Below are 19,035 nucleotides of genomic sequence, written 5' to 3'. Positions count from 1 at the left end.
GAAGAGGGGGGCAAGGGGCTGCCGTCCCAAGGGGGCGCTGCCGCTGTGGGCGCATTCTCCATATCCACCATCGCGGCTTCTTCAACGAGCTCCTCCTCTCCATCAAACGTCTGATCTTTGTAATGTATCTCCTTTGTGAGTGGCTTCCCATGCATGTTTCTAAGGGCACATAAGATGAATTGGTTATGATTTCTATATAGTATCTATGAGTATTTGGCCAAGTTTTATGGTATGATGTGGTTCTATGATGGTAATAATATGAAAACTTTGACTGATATTACCTCATATATGTGGGTTCATAGGGTTGCACCTTAATGTAATGAAAGATAGTATGGATAGCAGGTGATGATAGAAACCAAGCTTGTCCCAAATCTTCAGTGTTTCATTGCAGGGGTTTATATGATATGGGACCTTATAACTTAAAGCAATGGTTGGACATTTTAATTATGTCTTAATGAAGCTCTAGTTGTCTCATATATATGGGTTAGGGATCAATCATTAGGGGTGTGTTTGCTTATGCCTGTGGATACACCTATGTTACGTTCCGTCTAAAAAGACTAAAACTTGATAAGATGCTCACCATACTATTTAAAAAATATTTATGTCATGAAGTCTATGCCGCCCTCGGGAAATTTGTCACACATAAGTACACACCTAAGCTAGTCCTCTTGTTGCATACATAATTGAGCTTTCTCTCAAAAGAGCATTTGCTTTCTTGCATATTTTCTTTCTTGCACTTTTAATTTTAAACATTTCCAAAGTAATCCTTCGTGTTTATTTAGTTTGTTAGTTCATAGATAATTACAATAGTGATATCTAATTTGGGAAAATAAAATTCTTAAACTTTCAGCTCCTCGTGAGATTTTCTTAAATCTCAGTCACTCGATTAAAAAGCAAATGTGGTTTGGAGAAAGGTGTAACTCGTCCACTTGCAATGGTTACACTTTTTTTAGCTGATTTAAAATTTGAGGAATTCTTTGTCGAGCCATACATATTAAAATTTTACGTCAAGTTCTTTTTTACAAAAAATAAAAGAGCAAGGCAATCTGAACCGTCTAGACCATTGCAAAATTTTCAATTTTTTAACGATTTCCGATTCATTCGTCCAAAATCGCACGCTCCTCAAGTACCAATTTTCATATTTTGATGGGCCAAACTAGGATGAATGGGCCACGGCCCCTGCTATACCCTGTCTTCAGCGAGTAACCATGGACAAAAATCACAAGATGGATTTGGACTTGCCACTCTCCTCCTCCGTCTCCGACGAGGACGCCGGCGACGAGCAGACCCTAACTGGCCGCGCCGTCTGCCACGCCGGCTGCGGCCGCCCGTCCCGCGTCTGCCTCTGCCCGCACCTGCCGCCGTCCCCGCTCCACACATCCGCCACCGTCGTCGTCCTCCACCACCCCCACGCCCTCCGCCGCAACCCGCTCTCCACCCTCCCCCTCCTCGCCCGCTGCCTCGCCAACCTCCACCTCCTCCCCGGCCGCCGCCTCCGCCCCTCCTCCACCCCGCTCCTTCCCAGTACTCCCTCCCCAAACCCCGTCCTCCTCCTATTCCCCTCGCCCGCCGCCTCCGACCTCGCCTCCTGGTGCCGGTCCACCCCTCCCTCCGCGCGCGCCAATCCCACCCTCCTCCTCCTCGATGGCACCTGGCAGCAGGCCAAGGAGATGCACGCCGCCAGCCTCCCGTTCCTGTCCTCCTTCGTCGTCCCCGTCTCCCTGCCCGTCGACAGCGGCGTCGACGGGGACAGCATGTTCGAGTCGGAGCTCGTGGTCAAGAAGGAGCCGCATAAGGGGTGCATGAGCACAATGGAGGCGGCCGCAAGGGCGCTGCGCCTGCTGGAGCCGGAGGGAAGAGGCGCGGAGATCGAGGAGACGATGGTGAGGGTGCTCAGGGCGATGGTCGCCTTCCAGGCCGAGCATTTGCAGCACCGGAACATCAAACCGAGACCAAAGATGAGGAAGAAAAAGGATATCAAGAGGGAACAGGAGATGAAGAAGAATGCCGGGTTGGTGTGACTGAACTTCTGCGGATTTGGGTTTGGCTCACTGATGGATTTGCGCCGTGTGGGATTACATACCTGTGAGGCCTTCGCAACAAGGTTTGCGCTCATCTTTTCTAGCACAGAGATGGTACTTCTTCACTTAGCTTATAATGCTGGTTGTTTTGAACAATGGCTATATGTATGAAAAATTGAGTTTACTAATTGATTCTGATGGTTTTGGCACATAGTTTTTCTGCAAGACCATACATGTTGGGCACTGTAAGGTTCTGAAGTAATGATGCGCTAAGATGTGTATGCTATTGGGCGTGATCCTTTTGCATGTTCTTTCTAAACCAGGAATTTACTTGAAAAGTTTCCCCATAAAAATTGTATAGAAAAATATCAGGTGAGCCATTTGAATTCTCATGGTACTATCCCCGGAAAAATATCGCCACTGAGTAATCACAATATCAAACTGGCTAAGACTAAGAGTCTAAGATTATATCTTATGGTACTATCAATATTGGGATTTTTTCTGAGTAAATCACTGATCGACGACCTTTCTACCTATTTCAAAGATGGATAAGGAGTAATCGGCTGTGACACGGAAAAAAAAATCTTTTTGTAGTTCATCATTTATTAGCAAAAATAGAAAAGGTAAATATGAAGGAGGAGAATACCTAAAGAACAGTTAATTGCCAATTTGGCTAATACTAAATTCGACAGTAACAAAACCAAGCTAAACGTCTCAGAGAAAATCATGGTATCTAAGCATGACAATTAGGGTTTTGCTCCGAGCAATACATGGTACCTAAATGTGACCTGCCCTGACCACAATGTCTAACCTGTTCATCAATTTAGAAAGTGTGCTAGGCACTAATGTTCGCTCAATGCAGTGCCATCTTGATCTCAGAAAACATATACTTGTTGACCTTACCATCTAAATGAGTAAACATCATGAATGCATTTACTTTTTTATCAACGAGGGCACATGGTCCCAAATTTTATTGAATGAATTGGAGTCTGTAACAGGGAGTAGTCTTAAGAACTATAAATTATTACAAGTCAGCGCATCTCCTCAACATAATGCATTTTCTAGCTATTAAGAACCAAACTACTTGTCCATCCAAACCACCAGAAAGCTACAGAACTTAAACCATTTTGCAGAGGAAAGCAAAAATAATCTCTAGTAGTTTGCTTAAGTGATAACAGAACAAGCTCTCTCATCGTTAGCGTATTTGAAACCCCTGGTTCTAGGAATCAACTGCCGCTGATCCTTTTTGTACAAAGGGCCCAGCCATGTCAACGTCCATAAACTTCACTTGCCACATCGCGGAGATGATCAGGCACCAGCTGCAGTGCTCCGCGAGCTCTTTCTTTGTGAAGGATTTTCCAAATATCCAGCAATCAACAAAGAGAGTAAATAACATCAGTAGGGTTATTAAGTAATCCCTCCGTTCCAAAAAAAGCTGCTCAACTTTTTCTAGATTCGGATGTATCTATATTCTATAACTAAAATGTCTGTATACATTCATATCTAGACAAAGTTGAGCAGCTTTTTTAGTGACAGAGGGAGTATAAGTTTTTTGAAAACAAGCACTATTTCTTGTCTTCCATAAGTTCAAAAGTAGACCAGCTGCACTCATTTGCTCAACCGGGACATCAAGCAGAGCTGCATGAATATCAGGACATGCTCCTTCTCCAGCTTCATCCATCGACATCCCTCACATCAGCACCTCCATCAACAAATTTTACAAGACTCTCATCTTCCCTTGCAGTCCCGCACTCATCTATCTTCTGAAGATCAACTGTCATCTCCTGTCAGCCATCACAGCTACAGAAACAACCTGATCATTTCCAATTTTAAAAAGCCCAGGGAATCTAGCTTGTAGAGGTATAGATCAACACCATGAAGATAGACAAGACTAGAAGGATGATGTCTTAGAGCATCTCTACCAGATGCCCCAAGTTTTGGGCCTCTAAAACTGATCTAGAGGCTCGTCTTAATAGTTTTGCACACTTTTACATACCCTGCAGCCTGGTGCAAAGTCAGAGGCTGGTTTTCTGCATTTCTCAATTCTTTGATCATGCAAGCTCCATTTGATATCTGAAATAAACTCGAAATGTTTTAAACTTGCTTAAATGTTCAGACAACTACATGCATCTAGATAATCCTAAAACTGCGGGTACAACAGCGACTAGGATTACAATAGTAGCCAATGCATAACGTAGACACATTTCCATAATTTTTTTTATCTTCTTCAGCTTCAACTTGGCTGCATTCAATAAAAAAAAACTTGGCTGCATCTGCCTTCATCTTGTGTTCATGAGATATCTGCCAAATTCAGCCCCGTTTGGATATTTTCTTCTCGAATCTACTTCGCTTCTTCCTGCATCTTCTTGTTTGCCTCCTGTGCTAGTTCCATCTTCTCTCCTCTCCTCTTGCGTTCTTCATCGGCTTTGTTCTTCTCCCTGATTGTAAAGTTTGGATCTTCTAATAGACACATCTTACCTTCAACACACAACCTAAACTCGGACTGCATATCGCAGGCACACTGGGAAATAGAGAAAATTTGCAAAACGATCGCATCGGCAATTTTTCACAAAAGTCCACAAGCGACTAAACCCTTAAACCCTAGAAAAAATTACGTCGTCTTAAGAGTCCACCTGACTGCGCCAAGTGGCTAACTATCCGCGTCCCCGTCAATGGAAGTAGACAAGGCGGCTTCGGCAGGGACTCAGGCCGGTGGGGGATCTGTGTGGGCAGGTCCTGCTCGGGCGTGGATGCGGCAGGAGTTCCTCTTAGGCCTCAGACTTGGAGGATACGATGGCGGGGCGCCAGACTGAAAGGAGCGGCAGTGGTGGCATCTGCCTGTGCTGTTTTTTTTTTTTTGTGCCTCTCCTCTAAAACTGCAACATTTTATAGGATTTGCCCTTTTAGGGCGTCTACTAGAGATACTCGAAGTGTCCACCATGAAAAGGAATCCACCACAAAGGCACTTGGGAAATTCTTAAGGTCTAGAATAGAGATCACCAGTAAACCGGGGAGCATCGAAGGATCAACCGCTTGTTTGGCATCAACTTGGTACTTTGGCAGCTTGTTCTGTCGGGGACGAGGTCATCATCATCAGGGACTCCCATTTAGAGGTGTTCGACATTGTGCAACTGATTAGTTGTAAATAAATGATACTATTTCACATGATTTATGAGTATATTTCGAGATTTTGATCAGTAACAATATACATCTTGGTTTGTTTGGTAGATCTGAAGCGAGATGATTATAGAGAAATCAGCAGCTTGTGAGATGAAACTCTCGAGTCGAAGTCCGCAAAGGTGAAAAATTCGAAGACTCTTTTGCTAGGGAACATGTGTTTGCTATGTGCAGTCATTAGCCTGAATACCAGCAAATGTTTCGTTATTAGAGCGTGACTTCCATCCTTAATCTTCTGTTAGACTGCTGTATGATTTATGTACCACTGCAATCTCAGGGTCAGTAAACATTATATATACTCCTGGTCATTCTGTTAGGCTGTTAGAGTGGTGGATACTGGTAAGAGGTTGGATTTGTTTGCACTTACTAGAAGATTACACAGAAAACCTATTGGTTTTATCGCAACCCGCATGCTGGTAATGATGTTTGAATGAAATTACATTGGATCTCAGTTAGGCATGTTATTTTGTCCATGTACTTTAACATGAGCTTCTGCTCATCAGATTCACAGGAGCCTAGGGAAAACAGGAATCTGGATATAGATATCTTATAATCTTGCCCGGTAGTACTATTTCAGTCCTATAGCTCCTGGTAGTATGCACAAGTTGCACAGCACCTGTTACTTGACTTGCGTCTTGGACAGATCGAAGCCCCAGACGCAGGTCAAACGAGCTGGTCTTGGGAAAAACAAACGATGCCTTTTCCACGGAAGAAATCGACGGAGTCGACAGTCGATGTCCCCAAGACCAGAGCAGACGTTGATGCTGCAGCCTACAGCTACTTGCACTTTTTTTTGCTTATTTTGCATCCTCTTGGAATTGGGTAGGATACTGCTGTCAACTAACCAAGCTTAAAAAAACATAATCAAGCTTGAACAAGTAGCGTTGACTCAGCTGGAGCTTGGTACAAGTTTGAATGAGTCGAATTAGCCTTCAAGCTTGCTGTCAGGCTGAAGCATCGAACCAGAGCAAATTGGATGTCTGAGATGTTCTGTTCTTACTGAAAAAAAATCAGCTGTTTGCGCGTTAGCAGTTTGGGAGAGAATTAGAAAAGGGTGTAACTAGTTGAATGAGAACTAACTTCATTCTCGATATCATTTAATCTCAGTTGCAATTTATGCAACTGATGATAGCATGATTCACGAAGCAAATTTAAAGGTCTGAGAAATTTTTTTTAGTTGCATCTCCACTGGTAACTAAAAAAAATTCAGTTGTAACTTCACTTACAATTAAAAAAAAATAGTTCCAACCCAACTTACAATTCATATGCATCAATCACAATCAATCAAACGGTGTAGGATCTCAATAAGCACAAGCTTAGAGCATCTCCAGTCGAGTCCCCCAAACCGTCCCTCAAACGGCACCGGATGAGCGTTTGGTGGACGTGTTTCGTTCGTGCCGCGTTTGGGAGACGTCGCTCCGTGTCTCCCAAACGCCGCTCCCAAACATTAAAATACTTTTTTTTTGTTTTTTCATTTTTATTTCAATAAAGAGAATAAATATTCCATAAACTAATACATAATTTGGAACGTGGTTTACATGAAGATATAGTTTGGAACATGGTTTTCCACAAATTAATACATAGTTTGAACCATGGTTGACACATTGTAAAAAAACTAAACCTAACTGGGCCAGGCATTGAAGGTTTCTTGTGTTCGCTGCCAAGAAAGAACACTCGAGGGCACACCCAGTTAGGGATGTAAACGGATCGGATCAGATCGGATATTTCCCTTACCATATCCTTTACCATTTTTTTGTAACGGATTCGGATCGGAGCGGATAATGGTCGGATGCGGATTCGGATGCGGATTATATCGGATTACGGATATGGAGCGGATTCGGACCGGACTCGGATCGGATGCGGATTATTAAGAAAATATACATATAAAAAAATAGAAGTATGTTTTTTTATGTAAAATATGTTTGTAATTATAGACTATAGCTAAATGTACACACTTGTTCGTACAACAAAGCAAATTGCGTGCTAATAGAATACATAGTTTGGCCGATGAACTAAATATATTATCTAAATATTTAGAGTTGGGCTAGTTTTTTCGGATTATCCTCTTTGTGGACCTCGGATAATCCGCAAAAAATGGCGGATAATCCGTATCCGTCGGATAGTATCAATACCATATCCTCTACCGTATCCGTCGGATATCCGCTTGATCACTATCCGCATCCGAATCCATATCCGGCGGATTTCTAAAAATGCATACCATATCCTCAAAAACGGATACGGATGCGGATTCGGAGCGGAAATTATCCGTACCATTTACATCCCTACACCCAACGACCCAAACTGGAAAATCTAGCTGGTGAGGGTGCCCCTGTTGGTTCTTCCGAGGAAGAACATCCAGAAATCTTCGTGCATATATTCGCTGCGAAGAAACAACACTCTTCAGTTGTCGTCCTCCTTGGCGCTGTCGCCGTGGTAGTTCTGGCGGCAACGCGTCTCGTCGAACATCTTGACGCTTATGTCCCTGTCGACAAAGTAGGAGAACACGAGCACGAAGCCGCCTTCGAGGCGGTGGTAGCGCGCGAACTTCTCCCAGCCGATGTGGAGGTACATCTTGTCGCGCGCGTCGTAGATCACGTCGACGATCCATCAGCAGCAGCGGCAGCCATCCTCCCGCAGATGCAGCGAGCCCGTGTGCTCGTCGTCGGCGACGAAGTCGGCGAAGGTGTTCGGCAGCCTCTGGATGCCGTGTCGATCGCTCTTGAGGACGATAATGAACTCGAACAGCACGGTCCCCTCCTCGTCCTGCATGTCCGACGATGACGGCATCGCAGGCGACGACGAGCATGCAGCTCTGCCGCGGCCGCGGCCACGACCACGACCGCGAGCTCGGCCTCCGCCTCTACCAGCCATGACGTCGACTCTTGAGATGGTGGCGGCTAGGGTTGAGGAGAGAGGCGCTAGGGTTTGTGTGTGAGAGGGACGATGAGAGGTGACCCTTTTTAATAGGCCAGAGGGAGGCGGGGGATGATGGCGCTCATTAATGCTGGCACGCAGAGCTAGGTGCGACGAGATGCTTCGCTGCGCCTCTGCGGGAACTGCATCGTCGCTGCGCGCCAATATGTGCCGCTAACGGGTCAGCCCCGCCACTTCCCCGTCTCGCTTTTCGGTGCGTTCGGCATTTCCGGTGCGTCCCATGTGGGACGGGGACGGCCTCGGCGTGCCGAACACCATATCGGAATGCGCCGAACAAAAATCAGCTTTAAAGGATGCAGCTAAAAATGTTTTTTATTTAGCGTCCCCTTAAATCGTTTTAGGGGACTGTTTGGGCGCTCGACTGGACTCTCAGCTCAAGCTAGATAAGAACTAGCAAGTCTCATCAGAAAACTGGCCGTAGGGAAAACTGCGGCAGCAGGCACGACAGGACGAGGTTCCCAAGAAGCGCGCGAAGGAACCATTTTTCTACCCGCTCGTGTCGCGCTGCTCCCCTATTGTTTGAGGGGCAGCAAACACAGAGCAGAGCAGACTGCGTCCCTCCAAATGTCGCGCCCCCGAGCTCACCTCGGCACCATGCCCCCCGACAACTCCTCCCAGCCTCCGCCCCACCTCCCTCCCAACCCAAAACTCGCAACGCCATGCAAAAATCCGAGGCCATCATCGCCATGCACGCCCTCGCTCCACCTCCCTCCTCCTGATCGACCGACCTCGGTCGCGCCGCGCGTTGACACCTCACCTCAGCTAGCAATCAAGCAAACGCCATGGCGTCGACGGGGAAGAAGATGAACCAGATCCCGGCCCCGGCCGGAAGGCTCTGGGAGGCGAGCATCCGCAAGCTCACCACCATCCGCCGCGGCGCCGCCGCATTCCCGGCCGCCGTCGCCGGCGTCGACGGCCTCGTCGACCCCGCCACCGGCACCATCTCCGTCGCCTCCTCCAGCGCCATCTACTGCGCCGACGACACGGACGGCCCAGCAGCCGCCGACGCGGAGGAGGCCAACGCCGCCGAGGAGGATGACGCCGAGCTCGGGGAGCCCAGCCACTCGGAGCAGCTGCTGCCCAGCGGGGAGTTCTACCAGGGCGACCTGCGCGGGGACCTCCCGCACGGCCAGGGCAAGTTCCTCTGGACGGACGGCAGCATGTACGAGGGCGCCTGGGCCCGCGGCCGCGCGGCCGGCCGGGGCAAGTTCTCCTGGCCCTCGGGCGCCACCTACGAGGGCGACCTCGCCGGCGGCTACATGCACGGCCAGGGCACCTACATTGGCGAGTTCGGGGACACCTTCGCGGGGCTCTGGGCCAACAACCTCCGGCACGGCCGCGGCACGCAGGCCTACGCCAACGGCGACGTCTACGACGGCCACTGGCGCGACGGCCTGCAGGACGGCCACGGCCGCTACATCTGGCGCCAGGGCCACGAGTACATCGGCACCTGGAAGGCCGGCGAGATGCACGGCTGCGGGACCGTCATATGGGCGGACAGCGACCGCTACGACGGCTCCTGGGAGGACGGCAAGCCCAAGGGCCAGGGCACGTTCCGCTGGGCCGACGGCGGCATGTACATCGGCACCTGGTGCCAGGAGTCTGGTGTCACGCACGCCAAGGGCGTCTACTACCCGCCGTCCGGCGGCCCGGCCATGCCCGTGCCCCGGGAGCCCCGCGACGCCATCACCAAGCTGCTCGAGGATCTCGAGGTCTGCGAGGGGAAAACGGTATCGCTGCTGCCGTGGCAGAAGATACTCACGTGGCCCGGGGTGGAGGCCGTGATCCAGAAGCCCGTGTGGCGGCCGCCGGAGGTCAGTGCCGACCAAGGGAGGGTGCCGAGCGTGCGCCGGAGGAGCAGCGTGTCGGACCTGGACAGTCTCGCTGTGGGGGATGAGGGCGGCGAGGATGCTAGTACTCGGGCAGACAGGGCATGGTCGCGGACGCTCTCCTGCATCCGCGCGAAGCCGGGGAAGAAGCAGGGGGAGACCATATCCAAGGGGCACAGGAACTACGAGCTCATGCTCAACTTGCAGCTGGGCATCAGGTCTCTTCCTTCTCTTCTTCTTAGCTACCATTGGCACTGCTTCCATTGCCATCAAAAATTTCCTTGTTGTTGATTATAGTATTTTGACTACCATTGATTTTCTCTTGGTGCATAGGCATGCTGTGGGAAGGCAGTCAGCACCTACCTCATTGGATCTCAAATCATCAGCATTTGATCCTAAAGAGAAGGTGTGGACAAGATTTCCGCCGGAAGGATCGAAGCATACGCCGCCTCACCAATCGTGTGATTTCCGGTGGAAGGACTACTGCCCATTGGTTTTCAGGTCTGCATTTTGAATCTCACTTGCTTCTTTGAATCTCCTGAATGGCGCTAATTTGTTCTTCTACGGTTCGATCCAGGACATTGCGCAAGCTCTTCGACGTCGACCCTGCAGATTACATGATCTCGATATGCGGTGATGATGCACTTCTGGAACTATCATCACCCGGTAAAAGTGGGAGTTTCTTTTACCTCACAAATGATGACAAGTACATGATCAAAACAATGAAGAAGGCAGAAGTTAAGGTAGGTTCCTTTCTTCTCCTTAGCTAACCTACAGATGGATGGAAGTTTAAGTCTGATACGTGTTCTGGTTTTGATTATCACAGGTGCTTCTTAGGATGCTTCAACCCTATTATAAACATGTCCGTGCTCATGAAAATACTCTTATAACTAAGTTCTTCGGTCTGCACTGTGTTAAGATCACAGGGGCTATTCAGAAAAAGGTTAGGATGCTATTAGAAATTCAATATATTGGGATCAAAGATGACGGCTGAGCTTTTGTTGCTTATGTAATTCAGGTCCGGTTTGTTATAATGGGGAATCTCTTCTGCTCTCACTACTCAATCCATCGGCGCTTCGACTTGAAAGGATCTTCGCTTGGTCGGATGACAGACAAACCGCTTGATCAAATCGACGAGACCACCACGCTCAAGGATCTTGATCTCAATTTCATTTTTCGGTTAGGAGGATCCTGGTTCCAGGACTTCTGCAAGTACGTCTTCCATCTGCCGAATTGCATATTATGGTTTCCTCTCATCTGCCTACTAGCTTACGCTGGTACTTGCATGCATTATAAATATTTGTAAAAGCATATTTTAATGTGTGAATTTAAAGCTGTCCCATGGGAGGTCTAAAACATATCAGTAGAATCACAACTGTATTTGAAGAGACCCAAGCATCCATTATGCTCATGATTTATATTTCTTACCAGACAAGTGGACAGAGATTGCGAGTTGCTGGAGCAGGAGAGGATCATGGATTACAGTCTTTTGGTGGGCGTTCACTTCAAAGATCGATGCAAAGATATGTTGCCCCATGAATGCCTTTTACTAATATTTTCGAGAAAACGCTACTTACAAATATTTGCAGTTGTAGAACTATTCATAGACACATTTGAAGCGACGAGCCTGAGTCTTTTTTTCTGGTTACAGACAGCAGCAATGCTGACAATGGGACACCTACTACTGCCACCGACGACGATGAACAGAAAAGGTATTTACACTATGCATTTGTGCTTACTGTGATTCGCTACTCCTGTTTCCTAAATTTATCTAGGTTTATTGACATGAGACAACTAATTTGGATAAGAGATTGTACTAAAAGTCTAAAATGCATTTCCTGGAGAGCAACCTAGCACAGATCGCTCCGTTTTGTTAGTATCAATGCAATACAATCAGACATGATTCCACTAAAGAAGCTATGAAGTATCACAAGATGCCTTACATACAGTTGTTCTTTCTTCAGTTTAGGCCTGCTCAAATCATACCACCAACCATGCATTGCATTCATCTTGATATTGACAAATATTAACCTCTGAGGGAAACATTACTTATGATTTGTGCAGAAAAGCACCAGATAAACTAGGGATTTGCATGCACTCGAGGGTGGAGAACATAGTGAGAAATCCTGAAAGTGAATCCCAGCTCATTGGTGAGCCCACAGGCGAATTCCAGGATGTGATCTTGTTCTTCGGGATCATTGACATCCTGCAGGACTATGATATCAGCAAGAAGCTCGAGCATGCCTACAAATCCATGCAGTATGATCCCAACTCCATATCGGCGGTCGACCCGAAGCAGTACTGCAAGCGGTTCCGGGACTTCATTTTCAGGGCTTTCGCAGAGGATGTACAGTAGTTACTCCATTAACAAAAGGGGGAACACAAAATTGACTCAACAGAACAGACCTTAACAGTTGGCTGGTGATTGTTCTTTGCCCACCATCCAGTATTCTTTCGTAGATAACACCATTGATTCTTTCTGTTGTAGACGACAGCATGCAAATATCGCAGCGATTTCTTCTACTGGTATGTGTCTATAGATTCTGTACATTTTCCAAATCTTCTTTACTTCTGTAATTATTAGCGGTAGGATGACTCATGCCAATTGGTATGAAAAGGATGTAGTAACAGAGATTTTTTATGTAACCGTTACTTATTTTCTTCTCCTTCCAATGAGCTATGCTTTGTGCATAGAAATCAATTTAGCTATCCATTTACCTAAATTAGTCATAAAAACTATGGCATGATGGCAACATAAACTGCATTTGGGATCCATAAGATGTTCAGAAACTGCATTTGGCATAGCAACAGCAGTTCAGAAACTGCATTTGGGATCCCAACCGAAGTTCAGAAATTACAGAGAACACAGAAGTTCAGAAGCTACAGAGAATACACAAGTCCTAACAAAGTACTCCATCCACCAAATCTGGGATCCATGGTACCAGGTAGCCTAGAGATCATGCACCGAGAAGCACCGCGCCACTTGCTCCGCCACCTTGTCCATGGCATTTCTCAGCCACCGCGCGACGCCGATGGACACCACGACCAGCACGGCAATGTACGCCGAGACCCCGACGACAAGCGCCAAGATGTACGCGGACGTTCTCACCCTCCTGCAGCTCCCGGCAGCGTACGCGCCCATGAGGCCAAACAGGTCCAGTATCATGGCGGCGTGCAGCGCCAACAGCGCCGGCTGGGTGTTGCTCACCCTCTCGATCAGGAGGAGGACCATGACTACCAGGGACGCCATGAAGGACGTCGCGTTGCAGTAGAAGAAGGCCTTGTACCGGCGCGAGTAGGTGCTTGCTAGAATCGGGTCGCCGGCGACGTGTTCTGTCAGGCCGTCGCCCCAGAGGCCGCCGGGCGGGCTCATCGCGGCCTGGTACGTGACGGCTGCCGCGAGCGCGGCGAGCAGCAATAGGTACTTGGGCAGCTTCTCGTCCCAAAGATCGCGCGGCGATCGGGCTCCGGCTGCCGTGGCCGGAAGCCCGTTGTCTCTGGCGTCGTCTTGAACGGCGCCGATCTTTGACATGAAGCTGTCCGCGAGACTGCGCGCCGTGTCCGATAGGACTAGCGCGACCTGGAGCAACACGCAGAGCAGAACTGCGAATGTGAGAACGAGGACGTACATCGAGGTGGACACCCTCCGGCTGCTACCGGCGGCGAAGGCGCCCAAGAGCCCGACGAGGTCGAGGATCACGCAAACCCGCAGCGCGTGGCACCGTAGCCCTGTCGTCGAGATCTTCCGGTTCACCAGTAGCATGATGACGGCGAGGGACGCGACGAAGGCCGTCGCGTTGCAGTAGAAGAAGACCAGGTATCGGCGCTGGTAGTTGTCGTTGAGCACCGGGTCGCCAGCGACATGGTGGCCGGGCTTGCTCTCTTGCCAGAAGCCGCCCGGCGGGCTCATGCCGGCTTGGTAGGTGAGGCTCGCCGCGAGAATCGCAAGGAGCAGCAGAAGCTTGCGCCTCTTCTCCAGCGTGCGCTCCTCTTCCTCCTCATCGGCGTGCTCGAACACCTCCTTGAGCCAGCCGGGCGCGGATTGTTCCATCTTCTCCTTCCACTCTTGGCGCCATGCCGCCCAAGACGGGAACACTTCTAACATGAACACTGCAACATGGATGCCGACGTAGAGGAACACCGGAAGGACGATCAGCGAGACGTACACGGATTTGGACACCTGCCGGCAGCTCCCGGCGGCGTAGGCGCCGATGAGGCCAAAAAGGTCCAGGATCATGGCGATCTGCAACGCGCAGTACTTGATCCCCTGAGTGCTGAGTGTGTTGCTCAGGAGTAGGATGAGGATGACCAGCGACGCAATGAAGGCCGTGGCGTTGCAGTAGAAGAATGCCAGGTATCGCCGGGGATACGTGATGTGGAGGATCGGGTCGCCGGCGTGGTAGTGGTGGTGACCGTCGGCGCCATCACCCTGCCAGAAACCACCCGGCGGGTTCAGTCCGGCTTGGTATGTGACGCTCGCAGCAAGAATGCCGAGCAGGAGAAGGTACATCCGTGACTTCCTGATAATCTGGTAGGCGCCCCAATCGCCGGATGCTCTGCTTTGCTGATGTTGCTGCTCCAATCTCTCAAATTTGAGGTACCCTTCAAGTGCTGCTTGCACATCGTGGATCAAATTCTTCACAGGCGCGCAGAAGAAGACGAGTGCCTGGAGGAGGATGTAGAAGAGAACGGCGGCCACCAACGCGACGACGTAGACAGAGGTCTTGATGCTCCGGCAGCTCCCGGCGGCGAAGGCGCCCATGAGCCCGACCATGGCCCCGGCCGTGCACACCCAGAGCGCGTACGACCGGATCCCGTGCCGCGTCACGGTCCTGCTCATGAGCAGCATGACGACGACCAATGACGCGACGAATGCGGTCGTGTTGAAGTAGAAGAAGACCATGAAACGCGACGGGTGGTGGAGACTGAGCAAGATGTCGCCGGCGAGGTGGTCGTCGGCCTGGCTTCCCGGCCAGAACCCGCCCGGCGTGCTCAGACCAGCCTGGTACGCGATGGTCGCTGCCAGCGTTGCGAAGATGAGCAGATACTTGCGCGCGCGGTCCACGCTGTCGTCCGGCGTGCCAATGTTGCCAGGGCCGCCGCTTGCGCTCGGGGCAAACAGCGCGAAGACGATGACGTGGGCGAAGACGTAGGTGGCGACCAAGGCGACAAGTACGAAGACGTACGCAGACATGGCCTCGTCCCGGCAGCTCCCCGCGGCGTAGGCGCCCATGAGGCCGAGCTGGTCGAGCAGCATGGCGGCCTGGAGCGCGCGTAGCCAGCGGCGGTGGTGGCAGAGGGAGCGGACGAGCAGGAGGTTGACGATGACGAGGGAGGCGACGAAGGCGGTCGCGTTGCAGTAGAAGAAGGCCTTGTAGCGGCGAGGGTAGGTGAACGGGAGCACTGGGTCGCCGGCGTGGAGCACCGGGCCGCCGGCGTGGAGCACGATGCCGTCCACGTTGTCGGGCCAGAACCCGCCTGGCGGGCCCAGCCCCGCGGAGTAGGTGACGGAGGCGGCGAGCGTGGCCAGGAGCAGCACGTACTTGCGCAGCTCCCAGAGGAACTCCGCCTCCGCCGTGGACCTATCGACGGCGACGCCCGATGGTGGAGCGGCCGGCGCCGGAGCGAGCGGGGCGGCGGCACTGGCGACAGCGAAGCTCAGTCTTGGCGGAGCGATCGGGGAGGCAGCACTGGCGACGGCGATGCTCGGTGGTGGCGGAGTGGCCGGCACTAGAGCGAGCGGGCCGGCGGCAGCGGCACTGGCGACGGCCACGCCCTGTGGTGGCGAAACGGACGGCGCCGGAGAGAGCGGGGCGTTGACGCCCGGTGGTGCCGGAATGGCCGGCGCCGGAGCTACCTGCCCGCGGTCAACACCAACAACGATTGTCGCCATCATGCGCCGTTTGGGGTTTGTTGGCAGACACTCTAGGCACGATAAGGAGCTCGACGACCAGTGTCGATGGGAGGAGGGGAGGGGCGGTGGCTTTATCGAGAGCCGAGAGCGATGGCTCTCGCCGCCGGCGTGTTGGAACCTTCTTGGATTGCCGCGTCGGGATCGTGTTGGAAGTCTCCTGGAGAAGTCTTGCCAATAGGACGCGGTTAACAAGTTTTGCCACGACGACACGGCCGGGGTGGGAGGACGGTGAGTACGGCGACGCTGCTGGAGTGCCATGGTCATTCACCTTGTTGACTCCTGTGGCCTTGGGGCAGTGAGGAAAACCTCGGCAATTTCGAGATCCAAGGATAGGAATTTCGCAGCTGCCAATTTTGATCCATGTCGTCACAGCGGATCTATTTATAAAATCTTCTGGCTTCGTCCACGCATTAGCTGGAACATTCCTAGGTACTTCCCAAGATAGTATACTATGATCAAATCCTGCATAGCTACACTAACCTTGGGACATGGATTTTGTGCACCCGAGCGTGCTCTCTCAATTTTGTTTTCTTAACAATGGGGTTTGAAGTATCAAACTATTTATAAAAATAATCTTCCTAGTATATATTTTAAAAGTATCTATGTACTTGCAAATTTTGGTAAAAAGATGAATTCATTTGTAACCTACAAGAGAAAGACGAATACCAAAGGCTAAAGAGCAAAGAGGCGTCTTTGGATACACACATATTTTAAGTAGTCTCAAAAATCGTATTTCAAAGTTTCAACAATAATTAAGATACACACATATTGGTGTGCCCTGAGGCTCCGTTGGCTTTGGTACGAATGGACTGCTCCAGAAAAGTCGTGGGTGGGTTCAGAAACACCAATTGATGCCTCGGATTTGGACCTCTTCAATGCTGCTACTACAGTCACAATCGGCGATGGCGAAAAGCCTCCTTCTGGTCTTCTTCATGGCTAAATGGCACCCCACCTAAAGACCTGGCCCCTCTAATATATGTGGCGTCTAAGAGGAAAAATCGGACTGTCCGAGACGTCCTTGAAGGATTTAACTGGGTGGCTGACATTTCGGTTGAGGCTTTCACCGTCGAGCATATAGTGCAGTACGTTCGTCTTTGGGATCTTCTTTCGGCTGTCCAACTATCTCCAGGCACAAAAAACTCCATAGTTTGGACACCGACTCGCAATGCGTGCTATACGGCCAGCTCTGCCTACAAAGCCCAGTTCTTGTCTGCTTTGCCTTGCTTTGGTAACATCGTTTGGAAGACTTGGGCCCCATCAAAATGTCGTTTCTTCGCATGGCTTGCGGTACAAAACCGCCTCTGAACTGCTGACCGTCTTGCCAAACAAGGATGGCCACATCAACCTACTTGTCAGCTATGCAGATGCTCTCCTGTAACGGCTCGACACTTGCTCTTCGAATGCCGCTTCTCTAAGAGAATTTGGAATGTCGCGGCTTCCTGGCTAGATTGCCTGGACCTTATCCGTTGCCTCGGTGCGGGAAGATCTAAAGTGATAGACTATTGGCATGCTATCGCCAAAACACCCACCTCCTCTCCCAAAGGGTTACGAACTGCAATCATGCTTATCAGCTGGGAGATTTGGTAAGAGATGAACGAGAGAGTCTTCAACAACAAATCTTCCTTGCCCTCGATTGTCATGCAGAAGATCAGGGAAAAAGGAAAGGATTGGGTTCTTGCCGGCGCTAAGAACCTGGCGGAGCTTTTAGGATGACCGTGTTTTGTTTTGTTCCTTTCCGAGCGGGTTTTCTTTCCCTGCCTCTCTTTTTCTTTTATGGCTCTTGTCATCCCCATGTTTGCTTCTCCTATATTAATATAAGGCAAAGGCTTTTTTTCCCGTTTCAACAAAAAGATACTTTGTGGAGCATAAATAACTCTTTATGATCGTATGTGGCCCTGCAAAAAAAAATGGTGGAGCATAAATAACTCCGTATGATCGTATGTGGCCCAGTAAAAAATAAAAATATAACTTATTCTTTTTTGCATTTTGAAAATCTCGTCATAGGGAAAATTTACCATAGAACACCGTTATTTTTGGGCATTTGCTGAAACACACCGCCCGATTGTGTCTTTGCCCGTTACCGTTACAATTATGTGGCATATTTGCGTAAAAACACCACCTGAATAAAAATGTAAAATTTTGCACTTTGGCTTCAAAACCAGTCATCCTAGGCAAAAGAGCAAAACTTTCCATTTTTAGTTAGGTGGTGTGTTCTGACAAATGCGCCCCAAAATTATAATGGTACTTGGCAAAGACATAATCGAGCAGTGTGTTTCAGTAAATGCCAGAAAATAACATTGTCTTGTAGCAAATTTTCCCTTATATTATTGTTATACTATTTGCCTTTCTCACACAAATAGATACTTTTGTATTTTACTTCCAAACTTGATATGTATGTCTGCGTACATTTTCTACACGCAATATTCATGCCATTGTTTTTTTTCTTTTTTACTATTCATCATGTGAAAGGATACACATATCGCCTGGAGCAGGACTAGATAGTTGGCTTGAACAAATGCGAAATAGCTAGCGTTTAATTTCTCAAGCAAAATGACTCAACTATGTGCACCAACAATTTACTAACCAACATATGCAACAATGTGATAGAAAAATATATAACTTCAAGCACGAAAGCCATTGCAAAGTAAGTGTATAGCAAATGAGCTCGGGTAGAGAGATAACGAGGCACACAAAGATGATGTTTCCCAAGTGCACATCTTTGCGGATGCTACTCTCTGTTAGAGCGATGTGGAAGCACAAGGCTCTCCAAACGCCACAATGGCTCACCGAATTCTCCTCGAGCCCCCCTCCCCCACCAAAAGGGAAATTCTCGATTCACTATGGGACCTTTGAGGTCGATCAACGAATTCGTACAAATTTAGGGCAATCACCACAACTTAATTGGAGACTCCCAATTAATTGCCACAAAAGGCCACAATCTTATGTCAATCTCCACAACTTAGTTGGAGGCTTTCAAATAATCACCACCAATGGCCACAAAGCCATCTAGGGTCCAAGGACCCAATAGGAACAAACTCCGGGTACAAGCACCCTGGAATAATTAGCTTACAAACTTCTACTCTCATGAATCACCGTGGAGAATTTAAACCGATGCACCAAATGTAATGGAAAAAAACAAGTGGGGTGCTCAAATCCTTCT

At 49.4% G+C, this 19,035-nt stretch overlaps 3 protein-coding genes across 3 annotated transcripts; 2 read left to right on the top strand and 1 right to left on the bottom strand.

The window, feature by feature from the left end:
• The first annotated feature begins 1,226 nt into the window (after window positions 1-1,226).
• Window positions 1,227-5,624, top strand: LOC124657773 (tRNA-uridine aminocarboxypropyltransferase 2-like). The gene is made up of 2 exons (XM_047196284.1): window positions 1,227-2,104; window positions 5,250-5,624. The coding sequence occupies exon 1, from the start codon at window positions 1,227-1,229 to the stop codon at window positions 2,019-2,021; it is 795 nt and encodes a 264-aa protein (XP_047052240.1). The 3' UTR covers window positions 2,022-2,104; window positions 5,250-5,624.
• Window positions 5,625-8,914: 3,290 nt separating this feature from the next.
• On the top strand, window positions 8,915-12,317 carry LOC124654269 (phosphatidylinositol 4-phosphate 5-kinase 6-like). The gene is made up of 8 exons (XM_047193285.1): window positions 8,915-10,179; window positions 10,295-10,462; window positions 10,539-10,704; window positions 10,788-10,904; window positions 10,980-11,173; window positions 11,393-11,488; window positions 11,617-11,673; window positions 12,026-12,317. Exons 1-8 carry the CDS (start codon window positions 8,915-8,917, stop codon window positions 12,315-12,317), a joined length of 2,355 nt encoding a protein of 784 aa, XP_047049241.1.
• A 471-nt stretch (window positions 12,318-12,788) lies between these two features.
• LOC124656326 lies at window positions 12,789-15,854 on the bottom strand. The gene has a single exon (XM_047195090.1). The coding sequence runs from the start codon at window positions 15,852-15,854 to the stop codon at window positions 12,912-12,914; it is 2,943 nt and encodes a 980-aa protein (XP_047051046.1). The 3' UTR covers window positions 12,789-12,911.
• Between the last annotated feature and the right edge of the window lie 3,181 nt (window positions 15,855-19,035).

Source organism: Lolium rigidum, chromosome 5, assembly GCF_022539505.1.
Source record: "Lolium rigidum isolate FL_2022 chromosome 5, APGP_CSIRO_Lrig_0.1, whole genome shotgun sequence".
Classification (NCBI taxonomy): Eukaryota; Viridiplantae; Streptophyta; class Magnoliopsida; order Poales; family Poaceae; genus Lolium; species Lolium rigidum.
Note: the sequence above shows the minus strand (reverse complement) of the source record. Positions and strands in the feature narration are given on the sequence as shown.